The sequence below is a fragment of the Oratosquilla oratoria genome, chromosome 24 (assembly GCF_046742065.1).
Source record: "Oratosquilla oratoria isolate Oo_2021 chromosome 24, ASM4674206v1, whole genome shotgun sequence".
Taxonomy (NCBI): domain Eukaryota; kingdom Metazoa; phylum Arthropoda; class Malacostraca; order Stomatopoda; family Squillidae; genus Oratosquilla; species Oratosquilla oratoria.
In genome coordinates, this window is record NC_134800.1 from 3121216 (window position 1) to 3147263 (window position 26048).

The 26048-nt window shown below is 38.9% G+C and overlaps 1 protein-coding gene across 3 annotated transcripts; it reads left to right on the forward strand.

The window, feature by feature from the left end:
- The first annotated feature begins 5979 nt into the window (after positions 1 to 5979).
- Positions 5980 to 24915, forward strand: LOC143038394 (uncharacterized). 3 transcript variants are annotated; one of them, XM_076207502.1, is made up of 5 exons: positions 5980 to 6243; positions 11540 to 11742; positions 13202 to 13336; positions 18460 to 18516; positions 22170 to 24915. In XM_076207502.1, exons 1-5 carry the CDS (start codon positions 6120 to 6122, stop codon positions 22935 to 22937), a joined length of 1287 nt encoding a protein of 428 aa, XP_076063617.1. In that variant the 5' UTR covers positions 5980 to 6119; the 3' UTR covers positions 22938 to 24915. The 3 variants fall into 3 exon arrangements, with proteins under 3 accessions (XP_076063617.1, XP_076063618.1, XP_076063619.1); XM_076207503.1 differs by having other exon boundaries at positions 22176 to 24915; XM_076207504.1 differs by lacking the exon at positions 18460 to 18516.
- Positions 24916 to 26048: the final 1133 nt, after the last annotated feature.

Consider the following 26048-nt stretch of genomic DNA (forward strand, 5'->3'; position numbering starts at 1 on the left):
CATCTCTTCGGGTCCCAGAGGCTCCCGGAAGCTCCCGGAGACTCCTCGAGTCTTCTTCCACCTGGTCCACCAGAACTTGCACTTGCGCCACGTCAACCCTGTTCAGTCTCGGAACCTCTCGGCCCTTTTTTGGCGCGATTTCACCACATCACGTGACTAAAGCCCCTCCTCCTCCCGCCCCTGCCATGCACACTTTCTTAACACCTCCCCTGGCTCCCCCTGAAGGTCTTATGAGCCGCTTCCAAAGCCCCTATGAGCTCCGTCAGCTACTAGAGCGTCCGCCGCCGCTGTAACAGCTGTAGCCTCTCTTTTCCACTGTCATGCTCCTCTGACTAGCTACAACCTTCCCGCTTCCTCTCTGCAAGGTATGTCTTCCATAAACACTACCGCATGGGCTCAAACAAAGCCCGTGGGAGTGACATTCCACTCCCCCCCCCCCAAAAAAAAAAAAATACCCCCAACCCGCCTTCCTCTCCCAGCAGTCTCGATCTCCTTCGTCAGTCCGCTTCTTCCCCCCCGCCCCCCTTGCCCCCATCTCCTACTCCGGAGCCTCATATCCATCTCTCTCCTCGCATGGGGGGACAATGACGACGTTAATTTTTGACAGTCACTATTTTAGAGACTCGAATAACATCCCTATGACCAGATTGACGTAGCGTTCTTTTATGATCGAAAGCTAATTTCTGTTAAAAAAAAAAAAAAATCTGAATACTTTAATTCTTATCCTTCATTTTATTGCCTCTCTTGTACGACATTCGTGACGGCACCTCTTCGACGCAATCATGTCGAAGAAGTAGTTTATTCTAGTTCGCCTGATTTTCATTTATTATTATTTATCTGTCAATTTATCATTATTTACTATTTTCCTATTTGTTTATTACTTAACTATATCAATGCATTTATTTATTTTGTTTATTATTATTTATGCTGTTATAGTGTTTTATTTCTTATCTATTTATCATTATCATAAATTTTTCGCATCCGACCTAGTTATGGACCAAAACGTCTCCTGTCGGCATGCTCCTCCATTTGTCAAAGCTAGTCTTGAATTCTTTCATAGTGTTGACTTGGGTTATATTTTCATCTAACTTATTCCACAAGTCTACATTTCTATGTGGAAAGTTATACTTCTCGACATCATTTATTTACTGATTATTACCTCTTGTTGATCTTTCTTCTTGCATCAGTAATTCTTTTCTGTCCGCTTTCTCTAAACCTGTTTCCAGTTTAGATAATTATCATAAAGATGTCTCCCATTTCTCTCTTCCTTCTTCCAAGGTTGGAAGTCCCAATTTCCTCAGTCTTTACCAATTCTTACATTCTCTCTATTTTTCTTAAATCTTTCTCTAAGTATGGTGACCACATCACTGCTGCGTATCAAGCTTCCAATGTCTTTCTTAATCTTGTCCTAATACATTGATTGAAATGTCACTCTTATATTTCTCAACAAGTTGCAGGTCCCTTTTGCTATTTCCTTTGTGTGTTCCTCATGTGACAGATCGCATTTGATTATGATACCTAGACCCTTTTCCTCCATTGCTTTTGCTAGTATTTCCTTTCCCATTTTATCGCCAGTCTTTTCCTTGGCCGCTTTTCCAGTATTTTGTATTTCTTTGCTTGCCTGCGTGCGTGTGTGTGTGTGTGAGAGAGAGAGAGAGAGAGAGAGAGAGAGAGAGAGAGAGAGAGAGAGAGAGAGAGAGAGAGAGAGAGAGAGAGAGAGAGAGAGAGAGAGAGAGAGAGAGAGACAGGGAGAGGGAGAAATAAAGAAAGAAAGAGAAAGAAAGAAAGAGAGAGAGAGAGAGAGAGAGAGAGAGAGAGAGAGAGAGAGAGAGAGAGAGAGAGAGAGAGAGAGAGAGAGAGAGAGAGTAGAGACGCTCTCCGAAGGCTTTGAGCGGTGTTTGCAGCAGGACAAGGCTCGGCAGAAGCTCCCGGCGATTCTTGGACACTTCCTCCTCCACTCGCTACCCCTGGAGGAGGAGGAGGAGGAGGAGGAGGAGGTTCCTCACGAAGGACCTCCTCCAGGGGATGGAGCTTCTCCTGCGGAGCCAAGTGTCCTTCCTCAAGAATCGCCGACAACTGTAGCCGAGTCCTCTCCTTCCCAATAGTGAGGGGGATGCCGCAAACACCGTTCAAAGTCTCCTCCGCGTCTCGACGCCCGAAGAAGGATCTCCGCTTGACCCCAACTGGTACGCCAGCCTGACCCAATCGGTCATCTCGTTTTGTCGGTGTGCGTGCGTACGTGTCTGTAATTGTACATGTGTACGTATGTGTGTCTGTGTGCGCGCGTATGTGCATTTTATGTGCGTCTGTATGTGTATCTGTGTATAAGTATATGCATATATGTATGTATATATATATACATTTATGTAAGTATATATGTGCATGTATGTATGCATGTATGCGTTTGTGTGTGTTTATATATGCGTATATGTATGCATGCATGTGTATATCAATGTGTCCCATGTATGTATCCATATGAATTTATGTATGTATGTAGCGGTTTAGTGTGGCTGTCTCTTTGTATGTATGTGTATGTATATATATATATGTATGCATTTACTTGTATGTTTGTGTGTGTGTGTGTGCGCGCGTGAGTATGTATGTGTTGATGTATGTGAACGTGCCAGTCTGTGTGTGTATGTATGCATGCATGTGTGCGTGTACGCATTTGTGTACTTTTGTCTAAGTTTGTGTATGCATGCAAGTTTTTATATGTATGCATTCATGCATGTGTGTGTGCGCGCACGCGCGTCTGCGTATATGTGTTTATGTCTGTATGCAAATTTGTGTGTGTGTGTGTGTGTGTGTGTGTGTGTGTGTGTGTGTGTGTGTGTGTGTGTGTGTGTGTGTGTGTGTGTGTGTGTGTGTGTGTGTGTGGAGTCTCTTTGAAGTGCTGAAACGAGTCACATCACTCCAGACTTCGACAGAATGACAATTCTTCATGTGGGCCATCCTGGGTTAACGATTCTTTGGTTGTATAAGCTGATGACAATATCCCTCATTCAACCTAACCTGATCTTTATTCCAGTGTTGATATTCGGCGTGCTGGGGTGACAATTCTTCAGGTGGGATCTCATGGGGGTGACGATTCTTCATGTGGGCGTTCTGGGGTAACAATTCCAGCATTGGGACCATCCTGTTGAAGACCCAGTCACGTTGGCCAAGACACGTCACCAGTATGGAGAACAACCGCTTGTCCAAAATCTTCCTGTACGGTGAGTCAGTAACCGCTCCACCGGTCATCGGGAGTAAGAAGAAATACAAAGATACAACGACTGCCTGAAACCTCTCTAGGTGCCTGTCACATATGTTCATATACATATTTATGCGTGTGTGCTGTTGTATTGTTTAATTGTTTAGGTTAAAAAATTTACACCTCTGCATGAAAAGCTAGATTTATATATTTCAGAGGTTTTGGCCTTTCAGTTCTTGCCCATGACCTATTGCCACTTTTCTATTAGGTCAAAATTGTCCAACCATTTTTATGACTTTTTTGGCAATCGGTCTACTAGGCGGCTGGGAACAGTTTTGGTTGTTGCTCCTTGTGTTTTCTTAGTGTCACTTATCTGTCTGTTTTAAGTGTGAAGTACTACACATTTGCTTCATGTTCCAATTTAAGGTAGATCAAGTTCTTCATTAATTTATTCTACGCCTCTCTCGCTACATGAAGTGAAACACCACTCGCGCGTTTGTGGTTAGTTGGTTATGTCTCAATTGACATTTTGTCAATGTGCCACAAAACTGATTCCAAATATCAAAAATAAATCATACGAAAATCGACTAAAACATATGAATCTGTTTTCCTTAAAAAAGCGTAGACTCAGAGGTGACTTGATACAGGTCTTTAAAATTCTAAAGGGAATTGACAACATCAAAAGTGACAAAATTTTCACATTGAATGAGAATCGGACAAGAAACAATGGTCTCAAACTGTCCGGAAATAGATTCATTTTGGAAGTAGGTAGAAACAACTTCGCCAACCGTGTAGTTAATGAATGGAATAAACTTCCTGCACAGGTAGTGCAATGTAGTTCAGTTCAAAGCTTTAAAAATCATTTAGATAAACACCTAAGCAAGATGCTGTAATGATTATAATTTATTTCATATTTGTTTTTGTTATCATTTGTCTGTTTTGATTTTCATTTATTATTAGTTATATGTCAATTCATTATTATTTACTATGTACCTGTTTGTTTATTATCTAACTATACCTATGCATTTATTTATGTATTTTATTTGTTATTTACATTATTATAGTTTTTATTGATTAATTTACGATTTTTTTTTCGCATCCGACCTAGATATGGACCAAAAGGTCTCCTGTCGGCATGCTCCGCCTTTGTAATCCTTTGTAATGTGTATGTGTATGCATAATGCATGGGTATTTGCAGTGGCGGATCCAGGATAAAAATTTGGGGGAGGCTAACCTGAATTCCTTCCTCTGAGTAGTCTGATATATCAGAAGTCTGAGGTATACTTAACTTAATAATGTTTTTTTTTTCAGATTTCTCTGTGTTTTAGACATATATAACAGAATGGATATTCGTTTTATATTGTTACACGCTTGTGCTAGTCAGTGATAAGGCACTGGCACGCGTATACTCTCGCATAGAGAGAAATGATTGCAGGATCCGTGTGTAGTGTTAGTGCACATGGACTCATGGAAGTAATAAAAAATAAAAGTAGCTTTAAAAAACAGAAATACAAACAAAAACGTGTATGAACTTCAGAACCTGTTAATAAAAGTATCTAAATTACATTAATAACACACCGCATTGTTCATGGGATCTCACACGAACATCAACATTAACAATATCTATAAAGCCTGTGGTATTCCTGAATACTTACTGTTTGCAGATGATACTTCTTGATTGATTGCTTCAACAACACAAAACAATCATATAGGTGACAATACAGGTATGTTAAATGGCCAACGAACGTGGTATATCTCCTTTCTATCTCTTTTCAGCAACTCGACACAACCCTGGTCCCTGGTAATCCTACAACACGCGCAGCACAAAACAGATAAATGGAATTAAACAAATGCCAAACACAGCACAATTCCGCCCAAATACCGCACACATGCTGTCAGTTTATTTAACCCCCGGACCTGGCAAAACATCAGAAAGTACGAAATCGATTAAATGACATCCTTACAATGATTCATGGAAGAACAAATTTGGGGGGCTTCGGCCCCCTCAGCCCCCCCCCCCCCCGGATCCTCGCCTGGGTATTTGTTTAATGGCAATATGCAGGAAATTAGCTAAGTTCGCTGCGTTATGTATCTGTGTTTTGATCTATCTTGTTCTTGAGATAGATTGACAAGTCATTATTAGGGGTCAACAGTCATATAAGATTATAAAGATAGTAATTCTTTGTAGTCAAAGGTATTTTCAAATTCATTTTCGTAGAAGAAAAAATACACTTCTTTTTTTGCCAAACGAGATTGATTTAGTAAGACTGGTCTGCTTATTTTTAGTACCAAACCAAATCTTCTTTGGTTGTGCACTTGAAAAGGAATACCTGATGTATTAAACAAGTTCTAAACATTCTTTTGCTGTGTATTTGTAAAATAATACCTTGTATATCAGTGAAGTTCTATTGTTTTTAAACGGAACAAGTTATAATATAGTTCTAAACATTATTTTGCCGTGTATTTGTAAAATAATACCTTGTGTATCAATGAAGTTCTAATATTTCTAAACAGATCAAGAGGTATGTTCAACCACTGCTACTAAGGACAAAGACATTCGTTGAGGTTGGGATTTTTGGGTCATTATACAGTGAATCTAAAGTATACATCCATGTTTATTGCCATTTATAGGTCACTCAAACATACCTACCTTACACTATACGAAAATTAATTCATTCTATGGAACAAAAACATATAAGAACTTATTTGTTGGTAACGGAAACCAGCAGATAATTCAAATATGGCGGTAGAGTAGTGTCAGGACCACGACCCAGGGGGCAGAGTCTATGGCGTCTCTATGGTAAACAAACGACAGAGCGTTGTAGTTAAATCGCCGAGTAAAGTTGTGATATTGAATAATAACAATACTATGTATTGATCAAAAGCACACATGGTTCCTTATTTTACGTAGCCCGGCAGGTTCTCGATGCTTCAGGGTGATTGTAGGACGAGATATAAAAATTTAATTGATAAAAGAGGCAGAAAGAAGAGTAGACAGAAGACGTGGCCAACGACAAGGCATCTTACACATCTTCGTCGGGAAATAACCGGTGAGATTAATGTTGCTGTGATTTGTGGCAATGCATGCAAGTAAACACTAACACAAAGGTTCTTGTACGTGCCTTTGCAGTAACAGAACGTCTGAGAGTTCTGGAGTGAGGATTCGATTCAGAGTATATGCGAGTGGGCAAAGCTCAATACCAAGGCTTTATTCTTGGTTTGCTTCTTAGGTAGACAAGACCACAAGATGCTACTTTAAGCTTAACAATAATGCTGATGAAATTTATGACAAAATTTTGTATTGGTTTGCATACAGTACTAAACTTTCACTGTCCAAGGTGCTACCGAGATGAATACTTGTATGGAAATGATTAACACACATTTAAAAGACGTTCTTTGTGATCTAAAGATAAGTAATAATAGTTTAAACTAATAGACTCTTGGAAGAGGTTAGAAGAGCTATAATGAAAGGTTGTTTGGTAAAATTAGAACTTCATAATACAATTTTTACCCTTGATTCATTCATAATGTCTGGAACTTAAGGATGTTTCTGAAATTCTGAATTGGGTACTTATTTAAAGGTACTTTCTGTCCAGAACATCTGAAATAAGAAATTTCCATTAGCCAGAAAGAAAAAACCTTTTGGGAATATATAATAAAGCTTACACATTCTAAAAAGAACATTTCTTAAAGGTGATTTACTTCTAAAAATCTGACGCTTCTTATTTTTAAAGATTCGATAAAGGTTAGAGGTAACTGTAGTTATGGATGAATGTGTTCTATTTTTTTCTTATTTACTTTAAAGAGGCCTGTATTTTCTAAGGGAATTACTTTATGTTAAAAATCATTGGGAATGATATTATTATTGAATTTGTAAATTAATAAGATTGTTACTTGCATGTTCTTTCATATGGTAATCAGTTTTGCCTTTTGCTGTTAAGAGATTAATTTTTCCAAAGAAACATTCGTATTATGAAGGAAGTGCACAACAATGCAATATATCCATACAAAATTTAATATTAATTTGGTAAATTAGAATACGTCAACGTATTATGTTTTTCATGGCGGAAATTAATAACAAAGAACCTTGCTAAAAGCAAATACACAACTGAGTGGAGGTTGGACAATATATTTGAGATGCCATGTTTGTGTTGTCTGTCCAGTCCTGTTAATGTCAGTTTGATGATGGTAATGGCTACCTTGGGCATACATAAGCTGAGAGGGAAAAATGAGTTGGATGGGAGTGGAATTTGTGCGTGTGGGTGTGTGCCTTGGCAGGCTACCTCCCATATAAGGGGGGAGAGGGCCTTAGATATGTGGAATTTTTAAGATAGAATTGATGTCACTTGATTGAGAGCATGCCAGTTTTGTCATCCAGTATGCCTACTTACTGTGATCCATCATAGAGATGGAGTGGGGAAGAATGTCAATAACCCTTGTATATGGTAAGGCATGTCTTGGTTATACTCTAATCCCACAAAGAATAACAAAATTAGCATGCCTAGAACAATGACATATCAGTTTCAATGATTTAAGAAATGATGTTCTCTTTAGTTGTAAACAATTTATTGAAGATAATTTAATTGGAAAAAATATCTTGAAAGTGAATAAAGAAAATAGGTTAGATTAATTACTGGAATTAAATAATTACCTTCAAATGATGATGGGAGCTTATTTCAGATGTTCATAACCCTACCATAAAAAATTCTAATAAACACCATGGCTCTGTTTAAAGATCATCTTGATGTGTTCTGTATTTTTTAGATTTATATATAATTGGATGGGAATCTGTTTCACATTTTGTTCTTTATTGTTTAAGTGATTTGAGGTTTAACACTTTTTCAGCACTTAAAAGTGTCAGAAAGGCCAAAAAAAGCCCCTCCCCCCTAAGAAATATATATATATGATTATGAAATAGATAAAATGAATAAATATCTGTAGAAAACTGCTTTTAGAAAAATAAGATGAACATACTATTTGGAAGTCAGGTGCTAGTTTAAGGAAAGTGTGCCTGAGAGTCATAAACAAGTAGGAAAATATCAAGGGGAAGAGTTTAAAAGATTCATATTAAAAGTGAAAAAAAATATATAGGTTGAGTTGCAGATGATGGTTATCTAGAAAAGATAAATATTTCTGAAAGTTGTGTATTGTTGCCATTCCCAAGACTGTCTGGCCAAGCAGTCCTGTCTCCCTGAGTAATGCAATTTCTCCAATGGGGTTTTCCCACAAATCCCTTATAGAGAGCATATTGTGTTGTTGGCATGCATGATTGTGTACAATGCATCTTCCATAATGTGTTGTATTGTATGGGGTTATCTGTGATCTTGTGATTCAGCCTCTGATAGCTTAGAAGGGCTGGATGGTGGTGGCATTGCAATCTGGCCCTGGTGGATTATGTCCTCTCAGGGGAGAGGATTCAGAGGGATGGATATCAGGGGGTCTGGCATGCAGTATTGTGTTGTCTCTCAGTTTGTTGATGGAGCATTGAGCAATGTGATTATGGATATGTTTCAGGAGGCTGGTGTCTACATGAGGGGGGACACTTGTGAGGGAGGTATGATCATGTAAATAACAATAGAAAAAATAAGCAGAATTCAGGTAGACAAGGAGCAGTTGAAGATATCAACGAGAAAATAAATTTACAAGATGAAAAGCTTTAAACTCTATCTTGCCTAGAGACACAAAGTGAGCAAACTTACTTAAATGTGAGATAGAAACACCATACATGGATAAATAAATCCTCCAATGTTGGGTCACTAGCTAGAATAATGTTAGGCAGTTTTTAAGGTGGAATAAAATGCTTAATCTCATTATAATAGTTCTAGTTATAGCAGAAATACAAATTTCGCAGTTTTTATTGATGGAAAGTAGATCAAGAATGTTTGAAATGTCTAGAAGAGAAAACCGAGTCCTTTTGAAGAAGATAGTATGGCATTATGGAAGAGTCAAGTGAAAAAGTAGAGAACCAAGTCTTGATTGCTGAGAAGGACACTTGCTTTTCTCTCCCAATCAGATATACTAAACTGTTCATTGTATATGTAATATTAGTTAGTTTATGGGAATAAATTATATACTCTCAAACTCACCATCTCACTCCCATGAAGTTGAAAGTGAGAAACCCCTGGTAAGTTTCAGCAAGCCACTGGGTTTTTTTAAGCCGATGTGTGGGTTGCCTTCCTGCCTGGCCAGGGCTGTTGGGAACCAATGCATGAAGCATGCACCGGGTCCCGGGAATCAAACTCATGACCTCCTGCATATGAGTTTGACGCGGTATCCACTGAGCTACTGCATGACCCATGAATAAATTATATAACTGTGCATAACCATAACACTTGTATTCATTTTGGGAATTATTCATGACAAACTCATAGATAGGTCTCCAAGCCATCTCCAGTGTGTCTAAGCATAGTTTATTTGACTATAACATCCCATGTGGGCACCTTCTCGTGGTTTATCCAACCACTTATCTAGAGTAATCTTATTTGGAGTTGGTAATTGTCACAAGGTAGAGTGAATGGTTGGCAAGTCACTTGTGATGTTCAGGGGTCAGACAATCTCCTTGTTTCATCACATTTTTAACATGTATTTTCTTGTGTGACACTAATTCCATTTATGTTCCATTATTCAAGTCTTTGTGCTACTTATGCATGCCTTCAAGGCTATGACGAGAATCCAGTTCTCATGTTGATCCATGGTTTATTGTTTGACACATAATCATTCTAGTGGTGTTCCGTTATTCAAGCCTTTGTGCTATTTATGCATTCTTTCAGTACTTTGACAAGGGTCCATTTCTCATGTTCATATGCCATCAAGCTTATGGTGAGGGTCGAGTTTTCACATTCAAGCCATAGTAATAGAGACCCTTGCAAACACAAAATCTTAGTCCTCAAACATAGGTATTTGCTCAACCATATGCTCTTGTCAGGATTATAAACCTGTAATCATCCGCCATTAGGTAACTTTTACGTCTGACCCTTGAAGCATGTATATTTCACTGTGAGGACAAGTGAATTATAAATTCTCATAAACAAGAGATTGTGGTCAGACTGGTTCAAAGCATTTCAGAACCTGTTGAATTTAATTTTACTCTAAGAGAGGAAGGATAAATGTCCATTGCATAGCTACAGTCACTCCACAGATAATATGCAGGACTTGTACTTCCACCATATTTATTTTGATAAGGGTGTGATTGGAAGCATGTTGGTTTCACATTAACACAGTTGTGGATTTAAATCATGCACTTCTCTCCAGTTGTCATCATTGATTGTTACCTGCCCCAACAGTCCAAGCACAAAGGGTAAAAGTGATCATTTTGTCCGCCAGTATGTACCTCCTGGCATAAGTCCCTCACCTTCTTCTTTACCTTTACCTCAGTTTAAAGATGACAGGATCACACTGAAATAGGAGACATGTGTTTTAAATTCATGTGGGTTTGCCATCAACTGCTTGAAATATCGTGCCCATATTCATCTTGTCTTAAGAATGTTGCCATATCCTTCACTGTAGCTTAAAAGTTAATTTGAATATTTATGTATCAGCAAAGAGATATGAAATGCATTCCAGGCATTGTGATGTAGTTGTAGTCTGCCTCATCTACAATGGCTGTTATCAAATCCTCCTCACTGGCTATTACTAAATTCTCCAGGCTTGTTTATAACTGAGCTCTGTGACATCACATCAGCATAAGTGCAAGATCCATATGTGTGCCACCTCTGCTGTACAACTCTTCCCAGGAAGAGATGTCACTCCAAAAATGCTTCTCAAATTTGGCTGAGGCATTTACCCGCCACTCTTCAGCTTCAGTCAGATTTGGCTGCTCGAAGATGTTCACAACATCTTTAAAACTTTTGGGTGCTCAGTACCATATATTGGTTTGAGATTTTCAACCTTATATTCATGCACAGTAGTATCACCATGGAGATCATTCAAGTTTAGATTCATAGAACTAAAGTGGGTCTCGATAAGGTGGAGCTTCAGCATATCCACTTTTTCTCTATACCATTCTTGGTTCATCGTAAACAATTCATTACTTCTGAATGCTTCAGCTGAAAATTGCCCACCAACAGGTTTTTATTATTATTTTTTTAATTGACAGTTCCATAGTTATGTGGAGCAGTACAAACCTTATCACTAGCTGTATTTATATTTTTGAAGGAATTGAGGTTGTACAACGAAGATATCACTTCAGGGAAATTCCCCATGAGCAAATCATATTCAACTTAAGAATTTTTTTTCCATGGGATCACTCACCATAGTTGGAGTTTACTCTGCAGTGAAAGAGATATGGCTCAAAATGTGGTTCATCTTTGTGTGAAACATTCATCAATCGGATTTACCTCCTATCAGGTGAGCTATGGAGCTCAATGTGGCAATGGCAACACCCGCCAGGTGCTTCACATTGGCAACCCCCGCCAGGAGCTTCCCATTGGCAAGGCCAGAGCAGTGATAGGTATAACTCTCAACACTGGTCACACCTATACCCAGGCGATACATCTTGGAGAGTGCCACCGCCCCCACAACTAGACGTCTCGGCTCACCCACCAACACAGGTATCCTATCGTTCGTGGAGAGGGTGATGCTCCAAGTGCCTACCTATAGAATTCTTCTAAGATCCTCAATAGTTCTTGGCCTCCAGATGTACATCATTTTAGTGCGTGTTTGCCTGTGGTGCAATTTCACTGGGACCTCTACCCTGTAGCATTAGTAGGCCTATGTGAAAAACTATTGTAGGGTTTCTTCCTCATATTCATCATAACTGAGGATGTTTTCTTGGCTAGCTTTACATAATCTTAGGTCATTGCAAATGGCTTTTGTTGGAGCTGGTCACTGCCTGGACACCAACCTATTGGTTTAGTTGCCACTATGATGGAGGGACTACATGGCTAACTGATGTGACATTGTTATCTGTGGTTCAGAGTGGAATTAGTGATGAAAAGACAAGGAAACAAGTGCATGATCTCAACTGTTGTGGATAGATTGGTAGTAAAAAGAGAAGAAATAGTAATTGCATGTTAGTGGATTTGGGTTTGGGAAATTAAACAAAAAGAGTGGGATTTGGAATCAAGTGCATTTGTAGAAAATTCTAGGGATATGATAATGATCATGAAGAGAGATAGGTCTGCAAGATACTTGCTGTTCAAGCAGCTTGTCTGTTTTCAAAACAAAATGAGGTCTTCCTCATGTTGCCTTGAATCTTATGTTGACCTAAACAAGATTGTCTATTAAAATTGTGTAGCCCTGTATATGAATTTTTGTTGGAAACTCATATTTAGGGTTAAATGAAATGGTGTAAATAGGTTGGCTCCATTAGATACAGTAGGAATTACAATCAAAAGACTGTCAGTTTTGGCATTTAGGTTATTTCCTTATTTTGTTGTATATCATTTGCAAAGATTATGGAAAAAGTAGGCAAAACACCAAATCTGATATTATAAACATTGTTTTTTACATCCATAAACATGTGCTATTTTTAATAGCAGAGATGTGAAAAAACAAAGTTTCTGCATACATTTGTAGTTTTGAGCTTGCATTGATTTATGGTTAATTATGAGGACCAGTAACATGTCCATACTGGTGGTGGTTCTGTTAGACAGACATCAGGGAAAATCGTCCCCTTGCTGCCCATATTCAAAACCCAGGAAACACTGATAATTTCTACCCTGAGAGATCTATGGTAGGGCTTGATGATTGTTGCCATCCACTGTGGGACTGTGGGTTCCCAGTTAGAGTCAACACTTGTTATTATGGTTTACAGTGTTGAATGATCATTTGAAGCCTAGAAATAACTCCAGCTTCATGACCTAGGTCAACTTAAACTGCCTTATCAATCAGGCTGCTTGCATGCAGCATCAATATGAAAGTATCTTAACTCTCACAATGAATATACCAGATATTCTCTCAGTTTCCAAGTGTGCTTAATTTTTTGGTTGTAAGAGTATGTTTATGTTTTACCATATCAAAGGTTATAGTTTAGGAGGTTAAGTTGAATGAATTATTTGCCATTTGCAGATGTATTTACCAAATGAGGAAGTACACAGAGAAGGGGGAGACTGCAATTGCTTCAAGTGTAAGGAAGCAATGCGTATCAAGCAAGAATGCGACACTAATCATATGAATGTTGCTATACCAAAGTTTAGTATCAGTGTAAGTATCACTTTCAACTTGTTCTGCAGATATTGTGTATAGGTTGTAGTGTGTGTGTGTGTGTGTGCACAGTATGTGCATGTGTGCGTGTGTCCGTGCACACACGTGCCAAAGTTCCTTCCCAAAAGTCACTTTAAAATCCCATCAACACCCACACCTCCATCTGGAGGTGCTCTGGTACTCAGTCTTCAGACCAATACGAGGATTGCTATTTATTAAAACTGCACTTCCTCCATTTTTTTTTCATTCTTCTTTAAAAAAAAAAAAAGAAAGGAAAAAAAAAAGAAAAAGAAGAAAAAAAAAATATATATATATATATATATATATATATATATATATATATATATATATATATATATATATATATATATATATATATATATATATAAACAAAAGTAAATAAATGAAAAATTATATAAAGACAATTGGCGATTATTTCCCTCATCCTGCTAGTTGGTGATATAGACACAAAGTCTAAACAAAAGAAAGGAAGAAAAGTCAGGAATTGGAAAAGAACTCATGTTGTATGTGTAGCTCAGCCTTAATGGTCCGTTGTAGGATTGGCCTATCCTTTGAAGGATGATACAGCCTCTGTACTTACAGCATAGTGACTTAATCTAGCCTGGTAAGGTTGTATGTATGGTAAGAAGTGGATGTGAATTTTTGGTATGCTAGAATAGCTGTGGTTGTAAATTAACCCCTTCCATATGGTGATGCCTACGTAGGCAACATGATGAGCAAGTGGGTATGCGAGGATGCCGATGTCGGCGTCTTGATTATATTTATTGTAGTTGTACCTGTGTGACCCCCATACTCTGTAAACTGGCTTCATCATATTTTCTATGGTTATCAAAATTGACAGGTGAAAGAGAGAACGAGCAATACAGCGGTGACTTTATTTTTTATAATGCGAGTATTATGATGCAACATCGCACGTCTGGCAGCTAATCCTGCCTGCGAGATTTTGGCCCGGAGTGAAGGGGTAAAGTCTGAAATTAGTGTGATCAGCTAGAGCAGGGGTTCTCAACCTTTTTCCCCGTTACGTACCCTGTGGGTCATCAGACCATTGACCTGTACCCCCATTAACCCGACTCAGAACGGTAATGTATTAAGACCAATTAAGTATACTTGATGTGCTTGGTTTGGACACATGGAAAGAATGAGTGATGAAAGATTAGTAAAAGAAATATGGAAGGCAGAGGTGGAGGAAGTGAATATAAGGGGACGACTGAGGATGAGATGGGGTGAAGGGGGGAACTGAGCAAAAGGGGAATGTCTGTTGAGCAAGGAAGGGAGAAGGCAGGTGATAGGGATGAGTGGAGATTGACTGTATATGGATGATACTGTTATGTAAGAAAGGGAGGGATGGGGGTAAGGGGTGCTTATGTGTGAAAGGTTTTTTGACACAGCCCAAAGGGATTTCCCTGTCTTTTCTTTATTTGCATGAGGGGACAGAGAGGGGGTTGTCATTGATTAAGTGAAGTGGCTGTGCTGTAGATGTTCTGTTTCTTGCTGCATTGCATGACCCAGGGCAGTTGGTGGATACAGGGATGGCCTGTCATCGATGAGGAGCGGAGATGGGAGGGGTGGAAGGGAGGGAAACAGGTGGGAAGAGGTACATGCCTCTGGCTTGGCTATTAACCTTATAAGGGTAAAATAGCTCTCAGTATATAGATAGAATTAAATATACAATGGTACCACAATGGACGTCAGATGGTTCAAAATGTAATGACTTTATTCATCAGTTAAGCATTAACATAAAAAACAATGTACAATGTCCTCTCTCTGCAGATTGAATGTTTAAGTAATCATTTGCTGGTCATCTAGGTACCCCTGGAAACCATCCCAAGAACCCATTAGGGTTTGTGAACCCCAGGTTGAGAACCCCTGAGTTAGACCATACTGATATAGGTGCTAGTATATGTTACATTGATCTACCACTCCTCTGATGTCCACCAGTATGGAGAGGGGATGGAAAGCCAAGAAAATGCTTTGTACTTAACAAGGATTGAGCCCAGACCTTCTGCGTTCTGAGGCAGGAATGTTACCCACTGCTCCACACAGGCTCTCTTGTGTTGTACCAATACATAAAGGAAGAAGTATGGAAGAAGCCATCGAGCCATAGACTGATGTCCTTGACTAGCATGATAGCGGAATTGTGAAAGATAGATGGGACCTTGAGTTGAACATTCTGTTGGACAGTCATTTCATTTTAGTACTTGGAAGATCGTGTTTTGAACCTGTTAATTTTTACTCAAGAGCAGTTGATGTATTGCAAGAGAGGGAGGGGCGGGAGGAATATATACACTTAAATCTAAAAAACCCTTTAGAAAAGTTACCTCATCATCAACTATCATGGAAATTGAAGTATATTTGAAGGTGTAGAGGTAAACAGCAGTTCAGTGGTGAATTGTGTAAACCTGCATTATTACTAAATGCCATTTTATACTTGTGTGCATGCATGTATGTATGTGTGCATGTGTTTACATACCAAAGGCCTTCTTTTCTGTGTAAGGGGGAGTTGTCGAGTCAAAGCACACCTAATTCAGAAACATAAGAAATTTGTTCAGTCCCTACTCTCCCATTGCGACACCTCTCTTAGATGTATCCCACACCTAGCCAAACACCCATTCTTTGCCCCTCCCATCTGAGCACCTCATGGATGAAAGGTCATCCCTGTACTCTGTCACACAGCCTGTACCATAGACAATGCAGCAAGACATTAAAAGACAAATAACATAGAATATAAAGTTACTGTTCATTTATGAATTACAATGTTAATGTCAATTTATTTACAAGTAATTGATAAAATACAGTGGTAATATTAATTTATTCAAATTATAGCCTGTATCTAATAATGTGGGACTAATATTGGGTTGCTGCAAGTTGTGGTCCTGTGAGATGGATATCAAAGAGAATTGTCTACCTGCTATCTGTTTTTAAAACTTGTCAACACCCTTATTTCCATTTAGAGGTGCAGCCCTGAGTGGCTGTTGCTCAATCTCCAGACTGAACCCAAAATCTCTCTTTAACTTTGGCTGTATTCCAACCTTTTTACAAAGAGGAGAGTTGATGACCACTGACTGCTACATGTCTTTAAATACTGCAAGCTGGTAATGTAGAAACAGTCCCACACTAAAACAACACAAACAGTAGTCCTACATTTTTTCCCAGAGGCAAGCGGTGGCTCTGCTGCCCTGGCTATGCCAGTGGTGCTTGGCCTGCAGTGTCTCCTGGAGGGAGGGGGCATGAAATGACCTTGTGAGGACCAGATATAAGAAGTTAAAATGGTTTACTGTATTTTGTTTATCTCGTACATTTTTTCATTGAAGGAGAGTCGATATCTTCCACAACTCTTTTTGGAGATTCCCCTCCCCTTCTCTCCAGTAGTTTGTGCTTTTCCTTTTTGTAATCTTCCCATTCTTTTAATTCCTTGTTTTTTTGTTTTTGTTTTGTTTTTTAATATATTTTTTTTCTTGAAAATTTCTTTCCCAAACCTCTGTAACTGCGCCCCAAAAATGAAAATTTCTCATTTTTTAAGCACACTGCTTTTGGGAGCACATCCTGCTATGAAATACCCACTTAACTCTATAAAAAACTCTTATGGAACCTGTCACCTGTGTCAGCTTCTTGTCAGGTTCTGGGAAGTACTGTGTGGGCCAGTGACTTTATCACTTGTTTATTTACCTAGTTGTATTTACCTAGTTGTATTATACGGGAAGAGAGCTATGCTCGTGGTGACCCGTCTTTGTATCTCTCAGCATCAAGTTTTTTCTTAAAATCTTGAATAGTGTTTGCACACACTGTTTCGTTGTCTAATTTGTTCCAAGTCTCTTTCACTCTATGTGGGAAGCTTTTTATTGGGTTCTGGGAGGTACTAGGTGAGGCATTGATGTTGTAAAGGAAGTTATTTTGTAAAGGTATTTAGACATCAATGGGAGGGCCTGAGGACCATTGCCAGCTGCTGTGGGGCTGTGGATATCAGGTGAATGAAATTTGACGCAACAATTGTTATTATTATCATCGGTCTACAGCAAAAGAGATCCGAGGCAACAAACTGATTGATTACCTTAGGATGGGGTAATAGGGCCATCACTGGGGTAAATGGGCCATATAAAAGTTATTCATGTATTAAGAATTATGTTACAACTGGTAAGTAAAATTCTGGTAAAGTGGAGGTAGGGATTTATTCAGGGTAAAAGTGAAATATTTTAAAACCAATTTTAATTTAAAAAAATGAATAACTTTTATATGGCCCATTTACCTGCCCCTCAGTGATGGGACTAGTGACATATACCTGTGTGTTATAGTTATGCAAGGCATACATCATAGATGTTCCTAATGTCTGTCTTTAAAACCTTTAAAACCTGTCAACATCCTCTCAAAACTGTCTCAAGACTGGGCCTTAAGATCTATCAACTTGACTGTATTTACTCTACCTTATTGCATAAAGAGAGCTGACACCTGGTGACTGTGTATAGTACAGTGAGTCCTCCTTATACAGTAATTCTTTATCTGGTAAATTCACAGTTGCATTATTTGGTGATTACTACCTTCGATCGATTCTATTTACAGTAAGAAAAATTCACAGATATGGTATCTGCTCGTGTTTTGAAGAGGAAAGAGCAGGGAGAAGGTATGTCTGCCATATCCTATTATTATATGTTATAATGGGTTCGGTATACGATAATTTCAATTTGCGGTAAGGTTTTCAGTAATGCATATGTACTATATAACGAGGACTTACTGTACTGTACTTCTACTATACATAGAAAGTTCCACAGTAATCTATCAGTTAATCCACTACTCTGGTTCTCTCTTGTAGCAGGTTTGTGGCACCCAATTCAGCCCATAACACATTAAATACAACACAAACAACAGTTCATTGTCTCATCCTAGAGGTTTATGGGAGGTTCACAGTTGGTGAAACTCGTGGCAACAGTTGTTATTGTTATTATTATAATTATTATTATTATTATTATTGTTATTATTGCTTTAATATATTAGATTACTTTGCATAGTGTTTATGTATGCTTATGAGTGGAATATTTCTTACTCCTTATGCATAAAGGAATTACAATTTTTGTAGAGGCATCCCATCTAATTATTTTTTTAACTTTTAGGTTGACAGCAACATTTCTGTACCAAAATGCAACAAGAAAGGAAAACCCATATCTCAGGTAAACATACGTAGTTTATTGTAACTGTCAACAGAATTTGGGATGCAAATATCTTTAAAACAAAAGGGGGCCAACAGTGGGTATCTGCAAGTAGTGGTCCTGCAAGACAGACAGACAGAAAATCACTGTTGTAATGTGTTCCTTCAAAACCCATCAGCACTCTTATGTCCACTTGAAGGTGTTGGCACTTTGTCTTTGGATTTGTCCCCCAAATTTTTCTGTAGTTTTCCTTTACTTTCTCACTTGTGGAAACCTGACTACCAACAACAACAACAAAAACAAAAACAATAACAACAATAACAACAACAAAAACTACTGCTGCTGCTGCTGCTACTAGCAATCTACATCAATATAACACAGAACAGTCCAACATTTGTTTTCATAGAAAGCAGTGGGGTGGCCCAAGGACCATTGCCAGCCTTCAGGACAACAGCTCTCCAGTTTTTGATACCTGAGGCAATAATCATTGATGGGAACTTGATCATAATTATCAGATAACCTTGCATGTAAAATAATTTCATATGACTTGAGAAGAAAGAATCTTCTTTATTTTAACCAGAAACTTTTTCTAGTAATAAAATGCTAAAGATAATTTTTTTTAATCAATTTGGAAGTGACGAAAACATTTGAATCTAAGTACAGTGGAGTTGTAGGTGAAAATTGTATGTAAGAGGCCAGAAAGAAACTTCACATAATGTAGATACGTGATGAGAACAAAATGATTGAAGTGAGAATAGCAGAAATACAATAGTAGAGTGGAATTACTATATGTAAGGGACCAATGAAAAATACCTGCAAGTGTTGGTTTTGCAAGATTGATGTAAGAGATTATCATCTCCTTGCTGCCCATCTTTAAAAGATTTGTCAATACTCTTACCTCCATCTGGAGGTACTCATGTTGCTCTATGGAGCAGAAACTTGGAATAAAGTAGACATGGGAAGAGCCTGAATGTTGGAAAAATATGATAGATATTACAAAAGTTGATAGAATGAAATAAATGTTGGTGAGGAATAGAATGGTGATGGGAAGGGAGCTATTGGACAGAGAACAGTGAATGCTACGGTGGTATGGGCTTATGGAAAGAATGAACAAGGAAAGATTAGCAAGGATAACATGGAAAGCAAAGGTGAATGGGGTGAACGTGAGAGGAAGACCAAGATTGAAATAGATGGGTGGGATGAAAGGGGCTTTGGATGCACATGTTTGTTGAACAGGGAAAAAGAGATTACAATAGATAAAGAGTGAATGGAGGAGATTGTGCATGGATAAGAGGATCATGCGGCCTGAAGTATCACCATGGTTTATTCTGAGTGGATGAGGAGGGTTGTGCATGGATGATATCTCGACATAACCCAAAGGGATTTCGCCCCGTTTTTTTTTCATTTTTCGTACGTGGGGATGTGGAAGGAGGGTCATTGCGTAAGCGAAATGGCCCTTCTGTGGATGTGCTATGTCTTGCTGCATTGCTTCTGACCTGGCTAGTGGACAGGAAATAGGGATGACCCATCATCCATGAGGAGCTAAGATAAAAGGGAAACAAAGGTGGTTTACAGGAGTGGAATGAGTGGGAGTGTGTGCATTCCTTGACTTGGCTACCCCCCTAATAAGGGGGAAAGAAGCCCATTGTATATAGATAGGTTGAGGAAGGAAGCTGCCATATGGTGAAGAGGTGGGAGTAGACCAGCTTCGGCATTATAATATGGAAGAGCTGTGCCTTGCTGCACTGCTATTAACATATGCAGTGGGGTGGGGACAGGGCAACCCTTCATCGCCAAGGTGGGGAGTAGTGGTTGAATAGGTTTAATTTCTTTATTGTGTGCTTATTAAATGTTTCAATGTGTATACACTGGGTATATGATTTGACTCACCCACCCAATTTATAAGGGAGAAAGGGCCATTGGTATAAATACATACATACATGGATGTGGATGTGCTGTGTTTTGCGACACTACTTCTGACCCAGGGTAGTGGGCGAGATGCAGGGATGACCTGTCATCCAGGAGGAGCTAAGATAAGAGGGAGGGAAGGGGTTGGATGGGAGTGGAGTATGTGGGGATGGAATGGGTGGGAGTGGTTTTTATGCCTTTGTTTTTTGGCTACCTCCCTTGTAAGGGGGAAAAAGCCTTTGGTATATGTATGTATAAATACATACACATATATAACTACATTTTTGAGAGACCACCTTTGTATGTGGTGGTCATGTAAGATGGACAGCAAAGCTGTTTGTTTTCGAAATCCATCAACTCCATCATCTTCATTAGGAGGTGCAACTCTGAGGGGGGATGACACTCGGCCTCTCGACAGGGACTAAGATCTCTCTGCCAACGTCAACTGTATTTCATATACTTTTTCACATGTGGAGAGCTGACAATCCATGACTGCTCTCTTTCTTCATCCACTTTCAACTGGTGACATGTCATTCAAACAACATATCACAAATATAAAAACAAAATGCTCACCTAGACTTAACATGCTTAAATCAGCTGCATGAACAATATTTGGACAAAACTACCACTACAGTATACGATATGTACGCTCTGATAAATTATGAGAGGCCCGCATGGGCCCCTAATCTCACTAAGACACCATAACAGCCTATAGACTATACAGAACGAATTTCTAAAGACAATACAATTATAGGCTGCACAAATACAACACCTGCTAACCATTTACACCATGAAATAAAAATCCTTGAAGTCAAGGACCACCTTGTCACATGAGGCACACAAGCACTTGTTGCAGCCTCCACAAACACAGCCTACTCACTACACTATGTGGCAGAACACTCACACAATCCAAAAAACATCAAAACAAACATCCAAATACCTGTATCACACAAATACTCTCTTCTCTTCCTCCACAACCACCAGACTCCAGCCTACAGAGGTATGTCCATATTTCTATTGCGCACTGCTCCATCAACAAAGACAAGACATTGCTGCATGCCAGACCCCCTGATATCCATTTCTCTGAATCCTCTCTCCTCCGAGAGGACAGAGTCCTCCTAGCCAAGCTGTGATGTGGCTACCATCCAGCGCTTATAAGTTACCAGAAGAGGCTAGATGACAGCATCACAGATAGTCCAGGATGTAACACTTATCCCACTACTATACAACACATTATGGAAGACTGCATTGTACAGTCATGCACACTAACAACACAGTATATACTCTATAAGGGATATGTGGGGAAGCAGTTTTCCAACCATGGCATTCCTCAGGGAGATGAAACTGCTTGGCCAGTCTAGGGAATGACAATAACAATAACAATAATCCTAAGGTTCTTCCCAGAGTGATCTGTGGAAGAGCCTGAGGACTGTTGTTAGTAACTGCAGGGCTGTGGATTTTCCACTTGGTGAAACTTGAGGAAATGATAAATGAATTAAGTAAATATTTGTAACAGTTTCAATTACCTAAAGTTTCTGTCCCATGTATATGTCAATGATCATGACAGTTGGTGATAATGGTATCACATGGGCATCAGTAGACAGTTTGAACACATGATACTGTTGTCATGGGCTGTTGTGATCATTGTAGGGAAACTGGGACATCAGCTTTAATGGATGTATTTTTCTTTCATTTTCTTTCAGTTTGATTTGAATTTAGTTTTAGGTACGCTACCTTTTATTTTAAGTCGCTGATACGAACCTAAGTTACAGGTTGGTGAGGCATCTCGGGAGAAGCTGCTCTTCAACCACACACTCCTAGGGATTGTGTCTGATGGCATGGATGATGGTTATGAAGATAACTGGTGCCCTCACTGCAACGCCACTTTTCCGTCGTACGACGAACTTCGGACACACATGCTTACTCACACTACCGAACGACCCTACAAGTGCACCGAGTGTGATGCAAGCTTCACGCTCTCAGGAAACCTTCGACGGCATCACCTGACACACACCGGAGAACGTCCGCATAAGTGTAGCCAGTGCGAGGCTACATTTACCCAATCTGGGCACCTCAGAACTCATCTCCTAACCCACTCAGGGGAACGACCCCACAAGTGCCCACACTGTAATGCAGCCTTTACTCTTTCAGGCAACCTGAGGCGGCACTTGCTGACTCATACTGGTGAGCGGCCTCACAAATGTGACCAGTGCGAAGCCGCCTTTGCTGCCTCGGGCAGTCTGAAGACGCACCTCCTGGCACATGCAGGGGAGAGACCACATAAATGTGACCACTGCGATGCCGCCTTCACACACTCGGGCAACTTAAAGAAACACATACTCACTCACACTGGAGGACGGCCTCACAAGTGCACCCAGTGCGACGCAGCCTTTACACAATCGGGACACCTCAAGGCCCATCTCCTGACCCACACGGGAGAAAAGCCCCACAAATGCTCCCATTGTGATGCAGCTTTCGCTAGATCAGGTAATCTAAAGAGACACCTATTGACACACTCGGCAGGATCTACATGAGATCAAAGAAATATTCAACTTTATTTTTCCCCAATGCCACTTTCTCCAGTACTGAAAATGGAGATGATTTTTGACTGCATAACACAGCTTCCCATGCTTTACCATTTTAAGTATGTTTAATACACTCCTGCTTTGTGTAAGGACGTGCAAGTAAACGCTCTCGTTGACTTGTGTAAGGGATTGTTATTTTTGTTTATCTATTTGTCAATTTTTCATTTGATTTTTTTTATTCTTATTTATTTATATTTTTTTCATTTCCACATGCATTTCCCTGAGAATGCTTTCTATTTTTATTATCATTGTGCTAATTGACTTGTATGGAATTTTGTGCTTCCATATAATCAATCCATAAATTTTGGTGGTTGCTGCCAGTTAGCCTAAGAAAATGGTCATATGACAAAATCCCTCTTGATTATGACAGTTACAATATATATACATAGATATATATCTAAATGAAAATATATCAAAGAATATTTTGATTGAACTTGTTCCCAAGCATACTTGATAGTTACAGTTGGTACCATTGTAAGACTGAGATCCCTTTTTAATTTAGAGAATGAATATTGAAAAGATTTAGAAGTAATATATATTACCTTGGTGAAGGTCAATTAATACTGTACTGCCCTTCAAACTTTGAGGGTTTTGTGTTCTGCGCACAAACCTGGTCAAGTAATTAATTGTGTAAAGCTGTAGGAATCTACATGTGAAATGTAACTCTTATGTATGATTGTCGATATAAGTTTGAAGCAGATCAGATGCATGCAAAAACTGTTTTAGGTACAGGTCTCGTGTTGGGACTTGCTGTTGCCGCTGCAGATATTGTTTAAGCTTCATGTGGATTATTTTTCATAATTGATGATACTATAGTCTTGGCATTTTTTTTTATGTATGATGACAATTGATAAACAATTATAAGTACAAGAAAATGCATTATTTGTTGAAGAATGTTGTGACCCCTTGCATGTTAGCTAGGCAGTATAGCCAGTCACGTGGCTTCATTTTATTATTATTATTATTTTGTCATTTATTTATTTTTTTGTCTACACCCTTTTTATCTCACTCTTACTCTACATTTTCATTTCTCTTTAAGACAAAATTCAACATGCAGTTCTCATTTACATTGTGTCACCAGTATTTAAACCATAGAACTAAATGTCTTTTTCATGATACAGTCCCTGATATTCTGTATTCTTCCATTGTGTACTGACATTTACACCTTGAGGGCCATCAGTTTTGGTTTACAGCCGTTTTGTTCATCTTCTCCATCACTCATCAACTGAATAATAAAGTGTAATATCACATTGATATGATACTATTTGAATCCACTGTCAGAGATAAACGAAAACGGAGATTACAAGGAGTTCTGTATGTAATGACTAAACTAGTCCACTTTCTCAGGACCACAATGTCATGATGTGCAGAATTTTTCGTGTCTTGCTTCTTTATATATGACCATGGGTTTTGATGTAATTTAAAGGATGCACATATACAGTATTGCACTGTTATACAGAGCTCTTATTCAGTTTTGTATCCATGCAATAAGGAAAGAAATAGGTCACCATTCACATTTGCCAACCCCACACCAGATATCTTCCCTTAACTTTACTTTCCTTCTGTCAGTTTTCATCCTTAATCTTTTGCTGGACCTACCCTTAAACATGTGATAAAGACATTTTGTTTGGGATGAATACAATACCTTTGTTTTTTTCCATCAGTAAGGGACAATGCAATATGTTTATGCAGGCAAAAGTAACACATTTATAATATGAATACACTCATGAAGGATGAAGTCAGCCAACCTTGTTGAATGAATGATAAATTAGCTTGTCTTTGAAGAAAACAACAAATTGAATGTCTAAAGCTTCTGATTAATGTCTTTGTAGATGCTCATGTGCCCATTTAATGCAATAATGTTTCAGAAATGATAAATTTCACTTACTAATATCTGCAGATTACTTTCAATAAAATTGATACATAATTGTTTTTCATTACCTTTTTTTATTTTGCATTGTATATAGATGCATACTAATGAAAGGATGCTTAGGTTCTTTGCAGAAGAACAATACAAAGAGCATGATCCCAGTTCCTCCCTTTTGTTGAAAGTGAGTGGAGCAAAAATTCAGGTTTAGAAGATATAAATGTAGAAGTGAGGGAAGTGTTCGCTCATGGGTTCATTTGATGTGATGAAAGCTTCATGATCTGATGGGAACTCAAACTGGATATTTAAAGAATGTAGGGAACAACTAGCAGACAAGATTCAGTCTTGGTACATCTTCATTGAAAGAATGTGTAGTACCACTTGAATGGAAAAAGGCAAATGTGGAACCAAATCACAAAGGTGTATAGAGGCACCACTAAACTTTAGGCCAGTATCACTGACCAACACAATAGTGAAATTATGTGAAGATCGATAGACCAAATATCTTGAAGAAATATTCTGACAGTCAATTTGGCTTCAGATCTGGAAGGTCATGTGTGTTGACCTCTTAAGATTTCACTTGAGAGCAGTTGATGCGCTGCAAGAGAGACTGAGAGGGGTGAGTGGACTGTGTGTACCTCAACCTAGAGAATGGTTTTGATAAAGTATCTCACTGCTTCAGGGATGGAATGGGTGTGGACTGTGTGTACCTCAACCTAGAGAATGTGTTTTGATAAAGTATCTCACTGCTTCAGGGATGGAATGGGTGGGAATGATTTTATGCCTTTTCCTTTTTGGCTACCTCCCTTGTAAGGGGGAAAAGCCTTGGTGTATGTATGTATGTATCTCACTGCTTCTGACTCAGGGCAGTGGAGAAGATGCAGGGATAACCTGTCATCCAGGAGGTGCCAAGATAAGAGGGTGGAGGGGAGTGGAGTGTGATAGAGATGGAATGGGTGGGAGTGGTTTTTATCCCTTTGTCTTTTGGCTACCTCCCTTTTAAGGGGGAAAAAAGTGGTTGTTATATGTATGTATCTCATGTTTTACTTATGTGGAAATTGAAGCACATTAGAGAGCTGTGAGGCAAACTACTAGAATGCATGAAATATTTTTTGAAATGAAGACAAATGAGGACAGTAGTAAAGGATAAGATGTCAAGAAGGAGAGCAGTCACAAGCGGAGTACCACAAGGT

Coding starts and splice junctions, on each gene's coding strand:
- LOC143038394 (XM_076207502.1), top strand. CDS start 6,120: ATGCTTCAGGGTGATTGTAGGACGAGATATAAAAATTTAATTGATAAA. Junction 6,244..11,539: donor TCTTCGTCGGGAAATAACCG/GTGAGATTAATG, acceptor ACCTCCTATCAG/GTGAGCTATGGAGCTCAATG. Junction 13,337..18,459: donor TACCAAAGTTTAGTATCAGT/GTAAGTATCACT, acceptor TTTAACTTTTAG/GTTGACAGCAACATTTCTGT.